Genomic DNA, 16,716 nt, shown 5'->3' with positions numbered 1-16,716 from the left:
CGGTCTTAGCAGACAAGAGCTATGTTCAATGTACTCTCTTCCCTGAGCAAGGGCTGAATTTGGTCCTACTCTGTGTAAACCAGTTGTAAATAATCCTAGATTAAATAATGGGTACGAGACGTACCCGTTATTATTAAGGGAGTGGCAAGTTCCAACCTGTAAGGCTCACTGGAACCAAGTGCAGGCACCTGCTGGCCTAGAACGGGGAGGTGGGATCCCAAGAATGGAAACAGCTCAGGCAGCTGCAGGGCAAGCTGTCCCTGCACCTCACCCTGCCACGGCCTTGAAGGCATGAAAGGGGAGGATTCCCAGCGCCCCTTCAATCCCTTCCCTCCCGCAGAGGCTGCTCACAAAGGGAAGCTGGCAAGTGTACCTGGTAGCCGGAGACTTTTGGATTGCAGTACACAGGGAAGCAGACTGAGGCTCCCGTACGCAGCTTCTGCGGTACAGCCAGCAGAGGGCAGCTCTCGCTACCACCATGGCTGGACTCACACCAGTGCCCTGGAGAGGAAAGGCTCCCCTGGGCTCTAACCCAACCAGATCCCCCAACCAAGCAGCATATATAGGTTTTAGCTTCCTCTGCCCCCATCCTGCTCTCATTCACCCCCGATCCACAAAGGCAGCCTAGAGAGGGGAGCCCAGATCAGCCTCGGTGTCTCAATACATTCTTCCCCTCTGGGCACACCCCAGCTTGGCAGAGTTCAGTCCCACGGGAGGGATCTCAAGGCTCTCAGACAGACCCCAGGGTCCTACCTTTTATGCTGCTCAGGGAGAGGGAGCGATCCCGGTCGGCCAGGCTGGGCCCCATTTTGCTGCTGTTGTCCTTTTGCCGAGCAACTGCCACCGCAATGCCCACGGGCAGGTGCCGGACCTCCACCTCGCCCTGCGAGCCAATGCTCTCACGGCCAAAGGACTTGGCACTTTCTGGTCTCTCCAGGTCTCTCTTCAACTGTTTCCCGGCTTGCTGTGATAGCAGCTGCTGGATCTTGGAGGTGCCCAGCTGGGCAGAGTCCAGCTTCATGTTGCCAAGCCCACCGAAGGGGCTCTTCTTGCCGTTGCTTTGCCGAGCGGTCGTCTCCTTGGCAAAGCTGCCGCTGTACTTGATGAGGCTCTGCATGGCAGACCCTTCACTGTGGGAGGTGGCATGCAGAACGTCAGACGTGCCCCGGGACCCTATTGCTGAAGACCTCTGCAGGCCACTGGGGTCGAGGTACGCCTTCTTGACTTCCTCTTCCACCTGGCTGACATGGTGGTGCTGGGCGGCCAGCACGGCCATCTGGGTGGTGGCAAAGTTACCCATTTCAAAGGGCTTCCACTTGTGCTCGGGCGGCTTCAGCTGCCGGTGGTCCAGATGCTGCCTGGAGGAGTCTAAAGTGCCATATACCTTAGCTGCTTCTTTAGAGCCGGCCCTTTGGAAGCGGTCTCGTTCGCAGGTGCGGTGTTCTGGCTCCGGGCACGCCCTCAGCAAGCCCTTGGCGGCCAGGAACTCCCTGCTTTCCGGAGAGCCCAGCCCAGGCCGGTTCAGAAAGGGTTCTGAAGCCACTTGCCTCTTCAGCACCATGGAGTTGGCCCTAATCACAGACCCCTTCTCCCTCAGAGCCTCCATCCTTTTGGCATCGCTGTGGCAAGAGAAGTCCTGGGACAAGAGCGTGCGGGAGGTGTCAGTGTGACCCCGCTCTGTGGGTGACTGCAACACACCCACTTTGCCCACGTCCTTGTCCTTCACTTTGTTGTCCCGGGCCTGGGAGGCGATCTGGATGGGCCCATTCCTCTCGTCGTAGGCCTCGACCGAAGGCACGAAGGTGGGGGCAACGACTTTGTGCTCCCGCCCGGGCTCCTTGGCCGGCGGGAAGATGGTGTACATGCTGGAATGGACAGACTGGGGTGGGAACGCAGAGGAGGGCGTCATTTTCCCTGGCTGGGAAGGGTGCGGGGAGGGGCAGCTGCAGGAGATGTGCAAAGCGCCCCCCGGGGTCATGGCAGAGTCACCCCTTTTCAGCCTGTCCGAGTGAACATGAGCAGAAGGCCTCATGTTCTCGTCGTGGCGGTTGGGGTCCTTGGCACAGCGGTCCTGCTCACTCCCCAGCGCTTTCAGCATGGGGTCCCCACTGCCGTTGCAGTTGTTGAGCGAAGAGGTCTGTAGCGGATTCTTGGACTTTGGTTCCCCGCTGCCAGCACCCCGGTTTGGTATGTGCTCGGCTAGGAACGGGGACAGCCGCTCCCCTGCCTTCACCGGCTTCTCCAGGCCAGTCCCTTTCCGGTCGCCGTCGGGTTTGGCTTCCTGGGTCAGATCCACTACGCTGCGAGGCCTGGGCTCCTCTTTCGGCTTGCCATCTTTCTTGGGGAAGTGCAGGGAGAGGTCACTCCGACAGGCCCGCTCCTTGCCGGGGGGGTCTTTCAGGCCCTCCTTGGAGCTCTTGTGCAGGTGCCCGAGGTCCTTCTCGCGGTGCAGGGCACTTGGCGCGTGGTTGACCGCTGTCCTCGAGACGGGGGTTTGGGGGTGCAAGGCAGACTGTCCCGCGTGGCCAGATAGGTAAAATCCATCTGCAAAATGAAATGGAACAAGATTACCTTGGTTTCTCTCCACTGCCGACTCCCAATCACGACTGCTCCCATCAGGAGCCCAAAAACGCTCAGCTGTGACTCGCCAACATGAGGAAAATGGGGCCAGGTCAATATGGGACGAGCATTTAGATGTTCTGGGCAAGGGGGCAGGACAAATCCCAAACCTTTAGTCCTCAGCGTTAGCAGAGAGCCAGGAGTCTAGCGAGGTTCCCAGAACACGTCCAAGCCCCACCAAATCCCAACCATCAGACTGAAGGGGAGAAGGATCTTGCCAAGAATCTCCCCCTCGATCACAGCACCTCTGTCAAAGACAGGCCCCCAGGGCCTCTGCCCAGCAGTGATGCAACGGAGAAACTGCCTGAGCCTTTAAGGGAGGAACACACGAGCCTCTCTTGTTCTGAAGGGGAGGGCACCACGGGCGCATCAGACCAACCCAAGAACCTGCTCATACGGAGCCCGGGTGAAGGGGCTGAGATGGGCTGACTATGGTTGTGAGGGGTTAATGACGCGCATTTGATTGGTCAAGATTCTTCTGGGGTCTCCAGGTATTTTTCAAGATCAGCCTCTCAGCCTCCTTCCAGGGTCAGCTCTCGGAGCATCACCCAGCCTGCAGCTGTAGTTCTGCATTTTAACTCCAGACTGGGCTCAGCTGGGACCCCTCCTGTCACGCATCATCAGACAGCACAACCCCCTAAACCCTTTAAGGACTGGGACAAAATTCCAATGGTTTGACGGCTGGCAGGTAGCCTGGTATGGGCTCACGTGGGACAATCTAAGGCAATGGCTGCCAGGGCTGAGGTTCAGGCCCACATCGTACCAGGTGTGAATTGAACAACACCCACCATGTTCCGCTCTCCCATCCCTCCCTTCCCCCAACTGTCAGCCTGGCTGGAAACCCCTTCAACACCATGGCATGACGTGTCCAGGGCTGAGCACAGATATGTTTTGAGACACAGCTGGTCATTGGGATGGGCCAGCTCCAAGCATCGAAGGGTTAATTCATGAGGCTAGGCTGATGGGCCTGTCCTTAATGGAATCAGCCCTTTGGTATTTAAGTTTCCTTATAAAAGGGCTGCCGCCCTGCAGGGGCCTCTCCCTTCTAGGGAGCAGGGGAAGGAAAGGGATCAGCGCAACCCAAGGGCTGACTCTCTCTGGCTGCTGGGCAGAGGATCTCCAGACATGGAAGAGCACGCTGGTGAAATCTGATTGCCACCATGGGAATCTGTCTTAATTAGAGCCACCATGACCCCAGGCAGACAGGGGAAGCCCCCCATAAGCTGTGATTTGCACCGCAGCAGCAAACCCCCATTTCCAGCAATGGTTGTTCGCACTGGTGCCCAGAGCGTTTGACCTATCTTTGCTGGTGGTTTGCTCTGGTGCGGCTACGCTGGTGACTGGGCCTCCATGCAGGGAGTGGTAAGGAGGGTGGACGGAGAGGTCTCTCAGAGGATGGGGATGGGGAAGGAGCAACGAGGATAGAGAGGAAGAGCCCATGCCAGTTGCACAGAGGACAACAACCCCAGTTCCAAACACATCGATGCAAGCAGACTGACCTTTCTGTGACTCAAAGAGGCTATGCTGGCCCAGCTGGGCCAGGAGGGGGCTCCCGCTGCGGGGGGGCTCAAGGTGGCTCAGAGGAATGTACGACGGGTAGAGCCCATTGGGCAGATGGGAGAAGCCTGAAAAACAGAAGAGGAAACATGTTTCAGAACAGCCGGCTCCCTGTGTTGGAATAAACCCCACAGAGCTACAGACTGTTATGGCTGGCAACACCCCCACCCCCCTCCGCCCCACCCCACACCAGAAGAGGTGGCTTTGCTTGAACAACCCATTGTGTCACGCCAGGCTGCAGGGTGCTGAGAGTCAGACTCATACTCCAGGGCTCTGGAGCACCATGTAGATCCTCCCACCAGAGGGCACTGCCTGCTGCCCCGATATTCCCCCTTGAAGTCAGGAAGTTCTGTGGCTTCAGATCACATGGCATTACTGCACCAGCTGTGTCGCCATCCTGCTGTGATGTAAGCACTGCCCCACTCCATAGGCAGCTGCAAGGAGCGATCGATCAACGTGTCAAAATTTGCAACAAAACTCCCCATCGCAGCAATCCCACTGTAACCAGTGTTGTAGCAGCAATATTGTTGAGAATCCATAAAACAACGGATTTAAAGAGCCACAACAGAATCTGAATGGAGACAGACAATAACTGTAGCCTGTGCTCAGAGCAGTATCTGGATGACCTAGTTAATATTTCAAATTATTTAGACGCTATTCATGATCTTTTGCTATGTATATATTTACATAAGGCACACTGATGAATTGGCTATGCACCATTGCCATCTACTGGATGGAACCCAACCTGCTTAATTTTTGTGTTATAACTTGTTTTTCAGGGTTTATTAGTTTCATTTTTGGTTTTGGTTTTCTTTTAACAATTTTTGAGTTCTACGTAGATGTCAAAAGATTAGCTTTGTCTTTGTATACATACGTAGTACTGTTTCAAACAGCACTACATTAAAGCACACTAGAGCACCCTGAGCACACACCAGCAGGGTCTACGCAGATCAATTAACGTGCAACACATTACTGTGCTTTGGAAATCATACTGCCGTAGTCCACATTACTGCTCAGTGTAAACAAGCTCTTAGAGACAAGCCTGGGATCAGGAACATCACCTATGTAAACGAACTGCACTGGGAAAGGAGTGAAGTCAACATAAATTGCCAGGTTTCAGAGTAGCAGCCGTGTTAGTCTGTATTCGCAAAAAGAAAAGGAGTACTTGTGGCACCTTAGAGACTAACAAATTTATTAGAGCATAAGCTTTCGTGAGCTACAGCTCAGGTGCCACAAGTACTCCTTTTCTTTTAACATAAATTGAGTAACTATTTCTGGTATTTTTCTGGTGTGTATTGGATGAACAGCAATTTCATTTTTTTTGTACTGGGGGTGTTTTACCGGTGTTTATTGGTTAAAACCAAAACCCCCAATCCCTGGTTATAACCCCTATGGCTCACTCCTAATGGAGATCTTTCTTTGGCCCAAGTTCTTTTCAGAGCAGGATGACCAGAGCTTTATCCTCGCTGTCATTGTGACATTTCAAGTGGCTGAAGTGGAGAGCAAAGAGACAATTGCTAAATCCCAGGGGGGACAGATTTGCTACAGTTCTATGCATAATTATATAAAAACATTGCACGTACGCCCTTTGCAAGCCATAAAGTGTTCACACAGGAACATTCAGGCTGTGTGCGGACAGCGAAATGTGCCTTTTTATTCCATGGGCTGGAGAGAGTTGTGTAACTCCTGAGCACTGGTGCAACTAGGAGATTTATTCTAGATTAGTGACTAGTATGTTCAGCTAGATCACGCTCCTTTGCCAGGAACTGGGGTAAGGAACAAATGACTGAAATTGTCCCATCTGGCAGGGCCCATGGTTACAGTAAGGGGAGGAGACCCAAACTCATTTCCCTTGTAAACGACCACTTGAGTCTCAATTCTACAGCTACTGTGTGCAAAAACCAACTGAAGTCCGTGGGAGTTCCGCACACAGAGCAGAATCAGTCATGAGAACGTGGACATTTTTCAGAGCACAAATCAAGTGAAAGTTTGGCAACACATGGGAGCAAATACTCTCCACGCATGCTCTTCAAAGTGGTAAGCTCTCAACTTCGCGGCTGACCTAGCTGTCCCCACCAGGCATCTGCCCAGGCCTTTGGGAAAGGGGGGTGGGGATGGGGAGAGGCACAGGATCTAATATTTGGGGAGGTGAAATCGTGTGGGAATGGTGCCAAGAATGTGTTGAAGAAGTAGCTGCTCTAAGGGGTTACACGCAGGGCACCATCCCATGACCCACTGTTTCATTTTCTTCACCGCCCACGGTCACCTCTACACAAGGGCCTTATCCAGGCTTCTTTCCTGAAGATCTCCCACTTGATGCAGCTCCACCCATGCAGGACTTTCTAGCAGCCTGTCCACACTGGTGACTTTGCCAGAACTCCCCCTAGAGGCAGCCTTGGTAAGAAATTAAGGAAAAAACGCTGCTGGGGTGAACAGAATCAAACTGTCTTCAAGCTCAAGTAAATGTGTGTGATTGAAGCCTGGTTCTAACAAGGGCTGGGGATGTTTTCTGCATTGGCTGAGGAACATGGCTAGTTTTTCAGCACAGATCTGCCCTAGGGGGTCCCCTCTATCCAAACTGTAGAATTGAACGAGGGCAGTGGCCCAGAGACGGCTACTTCACCTTGATCCCCCGTTCCACGCTGTGGCTGCAAAGGCAGTTTCAAAGACAGAGGCATAAGCAGAACCTGGAATCAGTTTGCTACTGACTAGCCACTTGCTGAATTTTCTGAATCGCACATATTGATTCCCCCTCCCTCTAGGCAAAACAAAACATAACATCTCGGGCTTTCTACGGCCCCCCCTCTCTATGGCAGCCATTGCATCCCCAACTCCTCTGGCCCAGTTCTAGCTCAGTTCCATGCCTTTGTCAGACCAGCTGATTGAAGCACTGGAGGGGTTGGCCCGAGGACTAGGGGGCAGGCAATCAAGTGTGGGTAGAAGGTCACAGGTCAGGTGAAGGCACCTTTCAGTCATTCCCCCTCCCCAGAGGGATGGAGGTTGTTAGGGTGTTTTACACCCACTGTCACAGTAACCGAAGCAAGGAGCAGAGTGGCTGACAAACCAGCCTTCTGGTGCACTGTGGGGAAAAACTCCCACGAGAGGCTCCGGGGCTGGGGGACAATCCTAGGACTCGGCTGGAACAGCACTGGGGAGCCCAGAGGGCCAGCACCTCACGCCAGGTCAGAACAAGGGAGGCGATGGGCGCTCAAGGCAGGGAGCCACTCAGGAAGGAGTTCAGGTGACCAGAGCAAATCGCAGTCACTAAGATCTCCCCTCTGCTCTGGCTTTATAAGGGGAATCCATGCACTGGTGGGAAGACACAATGAACACACGCCAGCAAGGTGGCATCTGGCCCAGGCCAGAACATGGGGGTCACACAGCAAAGAGGGGCTGCGACAGGACCCCTGCTCCAAACATTCCAAATGTTGGGGTGCTTGAAACCTGAACCAGGCTCTGAATTTTGCAGATTGGCCCCTAACTTTATAAGGGACCAAGGCAAAACCCAGATCCAAACAACCGCAACGTGTACACAAGACACAAATCCCAACTCTGCCACTTGAGCCCCTCTCTAATGTCTCTAGCACTTCGGGTAACCCTGAGCACACCCCGTGAGACAGGTGTGCATGATGGTCAGACCCCAGGAGGAGTACCTAGCTCCCAGGTCTGGGAACACAGCACTAGGTCAGGCCTCTCTCTCTCTCTCTCTCTCTCTCACACAGACACACACAGTTGTGGAGGATCCCACTGAACTGCTGGGCACAGCAAGCCTGGTGATCTGGGAAACATTCCCTTTCTCCCCTTAGCCAGGGATGAAGAAGTCCCAAATCCAGATCATAGCACAGGGTTACATCGTCACCAGCAGCCAATGGGGAAAATGGAGAATGAGCACATGGCGAGAAAACCCTCTTTGGGAAGGGGGATGCATCCATTGCACACCTGTACACACACACAGCTTCCCACTGAACCCCCACACCAACCACAAGAGAAGACACAAGTAGGGATCTGGAGGTCGGACGACTGCTTAACACACGTTGCTCCTTTTGCTGGCTGTGGCCTCAGCAAAAGGCACCGGATACCTCGCTGGCCCCTGTACCATGTGGCAAGGCCAGAGGGACAGGCTTTATTGCAACAAGCAACATACAGCTTACCCCGACACAGGCTTCTGCATGGGAAGGGGGCAACCCATGGCCATCTCCCCCTGGTGTCAACGGAGCAGAAAGATTTGCAATCCAGCACAACATCCTGGGCCAACAGACACCTCAATAATCCCAACAAGCTCTGCCTTGCTGCTCCTCCAGCTGATCACTCGGCCCTAGCCCATGGCAGCAGGGGCACTGCCAGCTTGCACAGGGGCAAAAAGCTATTACTGAGCATCTATGGCCACAAGGTGACCCAACCCCATCTCCCACCTAAACGATGCTCTGAAAGCAACGCTCCCCTCTAACTGGCTAGGAGAGGGGGCAGCCCCAGCAATCAGCCACTGCCATCAGCATTCAGGTTCTCTCTGTCTTTACCTTCATGGGAGTGAGCAGCCCAGAGTTGCACCATCTGTAGGTCGGCGGGGGTGGGTGACCTGAAGGACAGGTCAGAGGGTAAAGGGGTAGGGCTTCCATGGGGCGTGGAGGAGGTCCCTAGTCCGCTGGCCACATACCCACCCAGGAAGGCCTCACCTGAATGGAGGAGGATGGAGAAGAAAGTCAGGGTTAGGTACCAGCTTTAAAGCAGAGGTTCTTTCCAGCTTGCACCCCTCCCACTGCCATCTACCATGCCCCAGCGCCCACTCCCCTATTGCCCATTAGGAGGCCTAATGAGAAAGCCCTGCAAGTTGAGCAAGTCTCTGGCTTAGGAGCATGTTCCCACTTGGTTCCCCCTGGCCACAAACCATTGTGATCTGTAGCGAGAGGGGACACATGGGCCCGTGCAGGGGGAGCGGGGCTGGCAGGCAGCAGCTCCCTAGTGCCCATCCCCAGCTCTGGTGCTGATTCCCTGGGCAAGACTGCTTCCCCTCAGTGTCCCTTGCTGTAACACAGCGGCAATGAAATGAACCTGCCTGGCGGGGGCATTGAGAGGATGAGCGCGGGTAAGACAAACCACGCCAAGAGCGGTTAGCACAGGAACTTGGTGGATGCAGCAGTGTCAGCCCAGCCGAAAACCTCTTCATCTTTGCTCTGCTTTCTAAACTGCAGGGGGAGGGCTTGGCCCGGGGACTCACCAACGAGAGGGAATGTGACCGATCAGACGATTAAACACAACCAACCACACAAACCACACACACACACACACACACACACACACACACACACACACACACACACACACACACAACGGAGGCAATGGTTGCTCTTTGCTCTGAGGGACTGGAGCGGCGGGGAGGCAGATATGCCCAGCCAGACCCAGTTTGGGTTAAAAGTCCCCAGAAGAAAGTCTTCAGAAAGGATCGCCCAAAATCTACGCGGCCCCACAGCGAAACAGGAGCAGGGAGCGCGTGTGAGTGAGATCGCTGCGTAGCCATTTCCATCAGGACGGGCGGTGAAAGATCCAACCTGCTCCCTCTGGTCCCCTATTTCAAGCCCTCTGAGAGTGGAGCAGCCTCCGAGTTTTGTCCTGCAGGCTACTTCCACCAGCAAATGCAGACCCAACCCTGGACCATTCGGCATAGGGGCTAAGGGAAATGATGGCAGAGGAAAAGAAAACACTTGCAAGCTCTCCCTGCGCTTAGAAGAGGCCAGAGCCTCCCCAGGTGGGTGGCTCCAGCGCCCAAGCCAGATGATGCACCACACGCTGCTGGCGCAGGCCCGTATCAGCGGAACTGTGTGCAGCTGTAGCCCAGCACCTTCCAGGAATCGCACACCCGCAGCTGCACAGCTCCCCCCCGGCAGACAGGGACTGTCGCCCCGGCTCGTAAGGGCTGGCTATCGGGGCACTGTCAGCGATTGGAAATGCTGGTAGATGGAAGAAAGGCAGAACAAGACCTTTAAAAAAAAAAAAGCCACCTACCCGGAGATAAACCTAGAGGCAGATGTGAGAGAAACCGGGCACCAGTGAGGGTCACTCATCCCCCACCACTCAAGGCAATCAAGCCTGTTGGCCCCGCGCTCCGTTCCACACAGGCTCCTTGCTAGTGACCCAAACCACAAGTATTACAAGGCCATGCAAGGCGAAAGCAGCACTCAGGACACACGAGCCACGGCCCACCAGATCTGGCGCAGGATGGGGCTCCTGGAACCAGCTGGGAGGAAGCAGGCTAGCCTAGATATCCCTGGTCTCGATGGGGCAGCGCCAGCCACAGAGCCAGCACAGGGAACCCACAGATGGAACAGCTCATGCACAGAGAGGGTGTGGGGAGACACCACCATGTGCTGCAGCGATCCCTTCCCCTCAGAAGCCACAGTCTCTTCGCCGGAAGCTCAGTGGCCTCTGAGGCTGTGCAGGAGATTAAGTAACTTTCCCCCCACTCCACACGTGTGCACAGATGCCGCTGGTTGGCCAGTTATGGGGTGTCTGCTTCTTATGAAATACTGCTAACGGCTGATGCCGTGCTGGTCTCTTGAGCCGCTCTTCTGATGGATGGACATGTTGGCAGGAAGTGGGGAGATCAGAGAGAGAAGTGGCGCAGGCCTGAGCCAAGGCTTGCAAGGAGCAGATGTGCCTGTGCCATGAGAGCACCACCGAGGAAAGGATCTGCCCCAGGCCGCCGGACCTTCCCCGGCAGCACCGCCACTGAAGAACGGCAGCAATGTCCAGAGAGGGGCTTGAACCGGCAACTCACCCTCCGAGAGCCCCTAACACCTCGAGAGCGGCAGCTCTATCTGCTAGTGCAGTGACAGAGCCCGCAGGGAGTGGAAGCCAAACAAAAAACGTTCTCCTCAAAGATCAAGCACTCCACACTGTGGAAACAAAGCATCAAGGAGTGAATACCGAATTCCACTACAGCTACGTTGGAAACCTGCCTCTGGATCACTATTTCCTCTGGGTCAGAGCCTGTCCTCTGTGTCTCACTCCGAGGTTTGGGCCAACGGCTGCAAAGCAGAACAAATTCTTCCCCCTCTGCCCAACCAGCTCCAAAAATACTGCAAGCGATCCTGCGCCGGTGTGTGTGACTAACACTGCCCTCTGCTGGATGACGCTAGAACGGCTCAGTGTGTCCTAGGGCAGGCCCTAAAGCAGATTTGCGGATTAAGCAGTAGGAGCCTGCGGTTTTACAGCAAGAGGACCCAAGATCTATCCCTGCTGTTGCTGTAAAGTTTCTGGCATTCACAACGTGCAGCAGAGAGAGCCAGGACGCTCCACATAGCCAGGGACATGTCCCCTCCCCCCCGTGAAGGCTTCCCTCTCTCCTAGATCACTGTAAACAGCAACTGGGATGTGAGATGGTGACACAAACAGCTCACTTGGCTGGACAACCAGTTAAATATTAAAAAGCTCCATTTCCCAGCTGAGGAAGAAAGAGAGAGGAATCCCAAGTGCGCTAAATACACAGCCTGGGAGTCTGGGCCGCGAGGTATACTAAAGGCCAGGGGTTGTCTCATGCCTGTACCACAACCTGGACAAGGAGCCAGGAGGGTGCTGAGCACTAGAACTCATGACTGCAGTCATCTGCCAACCTAGTGTCCTGCACCACTTGCATTTCTGGTCTCACACTCCGAGTTAGCAAGGGACCAGGCATCTCTTATCCCCTGAACCATCAAGGCTACTGGGACTCACACTTAGCACAATTTGGACCCAGCTCCCAACACCCCAAGGTTTGGGGAGATGGGGAGGGTTCAGATACCTGAGAGTTGCGTTCAGACCTATCTCTTGTTATGAGCTAATAGAAAAGGATCCATCGACCTTCTACAAACTTCCTTCCGTTACGTGCCAAAAGATTCTGCATCAAAGGGGATCACAGAGGATTCTAGGATCAACATGCTGGAGCACTGCATGGGGATCCGGCATTAGCAGACCTTCATTCCAGTCTGCCACTTCAACATCTCCGGAAGCTGCTCTTCTCCGGGTTTGCAGACTCCAGATTTTCTTTCACAGAAAATGGTGGTTTCCGTGTACAGTGCAAAGGAGAGCTCAGGCCACCTGGAGCCAACCGAACCAGCTCAGGGGGGCCGCTTGGCATTTCCACCTCCATCGTCTCTCTCAGTGATAAAAGGCTGGGATGGATAATGGGGGAGCAGATGCCAGAGTGTGTCCTGAGAGCACGGAGACACGAACAGGGAAATATACAGCCGAACAGTTAGCCAGCGTTCAGAGCTGCAGCAAAAGAGAACCTGAGGCTCCGCTAAACTGCAGAAAATATAGCACTAATCTATCAGCAAACACACATCCATAATTCATACCCCCTGCTCGTGCATGCAGAGTGCAGAGCCCGCAGCTCTTGGGCCAAGCAGTGATAAGGATAGGGCATTCCTTATACACTCTAGTACAAACCCCTCCCTTCCCAATTTGGAACATGCCCCTCAATGAAATGCCTCCCCGCTTTGAGCCCCCTGGCAAAGTAGCTCCCACACATTCACTTTTTTTTTTTTACAGAGAGTCTAGTGCCTATAAGGAAGCGAAGCCCAGAGAGAGCCACACATGGCATCAGCTACGGCTGTGCAAAGCGAATGTGGGCATACTTCGACCCAGACCCACAACGCCCCTGGCTCTGCTACCCCCTCCAGGGCAGAGACTGCAAGTTGTGCCACCAGATAGGAGAACTGTAGGGATGCGACAAGCATCTTCTAGGGACAAGCAGGGGTTTCAGCCAAAGGTCTAGAGAATGGCAGCCCCCTGGTGAAGTTCCCTCTAAGCTGCATGGCCGCACAACAGCCTATTAAACGCCACACAGGCGCTCAAGGCTGCTGCAAGGAGAGATGCCTCTCCCCCAGCCCAGGACCTTCTGCAGCTGCAGGAGAGGTGCCTCTCCCTGCCAGCCTCAGCCCATCCCATCCCCGGACCTACCACGGCCAGAAGAGAAGTGCCTCTCCCCATGGGCCCCAGCCCATCCCATCCCCAGACTTGCTACGGCTGGGGGAGAGGCGCCCCTCCCTCAGCCCCAACCCAGCCCTGGCCCTGCTGCGGCTGGGGGAGAGGTGCCTCTCCCACCCCAGCACAGGTGCTACTGTAGGGAGAGAGAGCTGGGGGGAGCCCTCTCCCCACACCATAGCTCTGGGGCAGCCTGCACCCCAAACCCCTTATCCCCAGCTCCACCCCAGAGCCCGTACCCCTAGCCAGAGCCCTCACACCCCAACCCTCTGTCCCAGCCCTGAGCCCCGTCCATACTCCAAATCCATCAGCCTCACCCTCCCCCACGTGAATTTTGTGATGTGCACCAATATGGAGGTGATGTGTCACACATCACCTCCATATTGGTGCACATCACAAAATTTATTCTGCACATGCATGGGAAAAATTAGAGGGAACCGTGCCCCCAGGCTTTCATTTTATACCCCCACTGCTCCCAGACACACAAATCTGACTTGGTCTAAACTGAAACTAATTAAAAAGAGAGAGAGAGAGAGAGAGAGAGAGATCTAGGCTGAAATTGCCAAAGGAGCCTAAAGCAGTTGGGTGCCTAATTCCCTTACTCTCCTTTGGAAATTCCAGACTTAGCCTGCATTTCCAAATTGAGCCCCTTTAGGAAGCAAACAGACACAGCATGCTGGCTGGACCCCAATCTCCTTCAAAGATCCAGGGAACAACTTGGAATAGAAAGAACCCTTCCAGGTCATTTCTCCTGGAGACCCAAGCCTAGAGACTGGAACTGAATCTACCTTCCCATAGCCAACAGCTCCACCAAATGCATCCGATGAAGTGAGCTGTAGCTCACGAAAGCTTATGCTCTAATAAATTTGTTAGTCTCTAAGGTGCCACAAGTACTCCTTTTCTAGCTGCTTAGGAGGAAGGTGTTGTGGCTAAAGCAGAGACCTGGGAATCAAGAAACCTGGGTTCTAGTCCTGGGTCTGCCGTTGTGTTCTCTTAGGCAAGTGCTTTGGTCATAATAATACTTCCCTTAGAGTATGAATCCATCAGTGTTGGTAATGTGCTCTGAACTCAGAAGTGTAGAACTGAAAGGGACTTCAATAGGTCATCTAGTCCAGTCCCCTGCACTTGAGACAGGACTAACTAATAACTAAACCATTCCTGACAGGTGTCTGTCTAACCTGTTCTTAAAAGCTTCCAATGATGGAGATTCCACAACCTCCCTAAGCAGTTTATTCCAGATAGGAAGTTTTTCCTAATGTCCAACTTAAACTGCCCTTGCTGCCATTTAAGGCCATTGCTTCTTATTTGATCCTCAGACTTTAATGAGAACTATTTTTCTCCCTCCCCCTTGTAACAACCTTTTATGTACTTGAAAACTTTTATGATGTCCCTCCTCAGTCTTCTCTTCTCTAGACTAAACAAACCCAGTTTTTTCAATCTTGCCTCATAGGTCACGTTTTCTAGACCTTTAATCATTTTTGTTGCTCTTCTCTGGACTTTCTCCAATTTGTCCCCATCTTCCCTGAAACGTGGCGCTCAGAACTGGACACAGTACTCCAGTTGAGGCCAAATCAGCGCAAATGGATTCCTTGGATGATAGTATGGAAGCTTATTGTATAGTATGGAAGCTTACTTCACTGACTGCCAGCCACCCATCTGACACCCATCTCTGAAGTGTCACACCCACCCCAATGTGCCCTTTTCCTCCCAAACACTTGGGTTAATCCACCTGTTTCCGTCCTCAGGATGAGCCAGGTGAGTAGGGTTGGGATGGGAGTAGAAAGGAAGCAGCAAGCTTATTTCTGACCCCGGCAGGCTCCGCAAGGGACAAAAACACGTTACACTCATAGCCTGAAATCCAGCCTCCCAACTGGCAGGCCCAGCAGCAGAGCACGTACAGGCCAATAACGGAACCCACACAAAAAAATTGCAGAGAGAGAAAGAGCCCCAGCGAGAGACACTCCAGAAATGGGCAGCTAAGCAATTAGCATGTCCATAGATCACTTTACAGAAAAACAGATTCTTCAGGCAGATTACCTAATAGAAACCATTTCCCCTTCCCTGTATCTGCTCTGGGATACACAAGCCAGTGTATGCAAGCCAGCAGCACTGCAGAGCTCAAAACAGCAGCTACTTCCCACGCCCACCCACCGTAATGGCTCCAAACAGCTGAGAGACAGATTGCAGGACAGTGTAAATCTTTGCCACCTCCTCCTTTGTCTCTCGGGTCAGTTCTAGTTATATTTTAGGTGCTGAGGCTGTTTGACTCAGTGCCATATACAAGGCAACGAGTGATACACGGGTGCCAGCACATTCAAGGCTGAACTACACCCTGTCTCATCAGCTCATTGCTAGTGACTTCTGCTGTATCCTTTGCACTTTGACACCAGTCTACTTCCATGTAGCTATTCTGATAGCTCCTGCCATAGACCTTCCTTAGAAGCACCACAAGTTCACCAACCTTTGCATGCCAAAGTCCCCCCTAAAGTCTCGCTTCATCCAGCACTGCCTTATTATCAGCCCATGTCCCATGGCTAATGATGGCTTCAAAGAGTTAATTTGTGACATTGATCCTGCATATCCCCTGGAGCATAGTGAAAGTTTCAATCACAGCCCCTCGACAGGTAGCCAAGAGACCAATTTAACTCAATGTTTCATCTTCTGGGGGCTCTGGAAACTGCCGAGATCTTCCTGACATAAACGAACTGCGTGGCTGAGCAGGTGGTCTCACATTCTTAGTCTTTGGTGCTTCAAGTCCCTTTGCCACCAAATCACCACCTGACAAGCTGGTGCAAGTTAACAGCCCTGCATGGACTCCTGCCTCAAATACACTGTGGAGTCTGGACCCAGACCATTAAAAAATTCATCTTGCTCAGTACTGACTATTGTTTTCACCTGCTCTGGTATGGAAAGAGCAATTCCCTTAGTCATTGGGTAGAGAGGTGGCTTTGTTACCCAGCATGCTCTGCAAGTGACTTCTGCATCATTTATCCCTTGCTGAATGCTATACAGTGACTTCTTACAACACTCTCACTCTTTGACCCACCGCTGATATCCCTGAGCCTCGTACGCCCAGTCTAGGGAAAGGCAGAGGGGGATTCCATGGACAACAAAATCAGAGTTTTGCGACATAAAAGCTCCAGCCTTCTCGCCCCACAACTGACACAGCTAATGAGACTCCCATGATATTTTGCTGGTTCCCGGGTGGGAAGTGAAGCAAGACACACCCAGCGACACTGAGGAGGAGGAGAGGAAGAATGATCAGGTGGGTAGGAGTGCTAGCCCGAGACCTGGGTTCAGTTTCCCACATGTGCATTAGCCAGTTTGTTGGAGTGTTCAGTCCCATTTTACAGATGCAGAAACAGAACACAAGCAGTTAAGAGCCTGATTTTCACAAGTGCGGAGCACCCCTATCTGAAGAAGTCAGGCCTTGCCCAAGGTCCCATAGGGAAGCTCATGGCAGCACTGGGACTACAACCCAACTCTTCCAAGGCCTGGGCTTTCCCCAGCAGACTATTGCTCCCCTAAAAGGAAAGATTTGGTTAGTGTAAAGAAGGGAAACTAACAAGCAAGAAGGCAGCT

General features: G+C 53.3%; 1 protein-coding gene across 12 annotated transcripts in view; it reads right to left on the bottom strand.

The window, feature by feature from the left end:
• TNRC18 (trinucleotide repeat containing 18) overlaps positions 1-16,716 on the bottom strand; it is a 94,450-nt gene that overhangs the window by 50,078 nt on the left and 27,656 nt on the right. For 10 of the 12 annotated variants that reach the window (XM_043494236.1, XM_043494237.1, XM_038419844.2 and 7 more), the window contains 3 exons: positions 8,694-8,849; positions 4,119-4,244; positions 754-2,544 (listed from right to left, as the gene is read on the bottom strand). In XM_043494236.1, the coding sequence (XP_043350171.1) occupies positions 754-2,544; positions 4,119-4,244; positions 8,694-8,849 (2,073 nt within the window). Of the gene's footprint in view, positions 1-753; positions 2,545-4,118; positions 4,245-8,693; positions 8,850-11,097; positions 11,304-16,716 lie in introns of those variants that run through there. The other 2 variants (XM_038419853.2, XM_038419851.2) reach the window with 2 other exon arrangements.

Source organism: Dermochelys coriacea, chromosome 10 (assembly GCF_009764565.3).
Source record: "Dermochelys coriacea isolate rDerCor1 chromosome 10, rDerCor1.pri.v4, whole genome shotgun sequence".
NCBI lineage: Eukaryota > Metazoa > Chordata > Testudines > Dermochelyidae > Dermochelys > Dermochelys coriacea.
The sequence above is the reverse complement of the archived record's forward strand: the minus strand, read 5'-3'. Positions and strand labels throughout refer to the sequence as shown.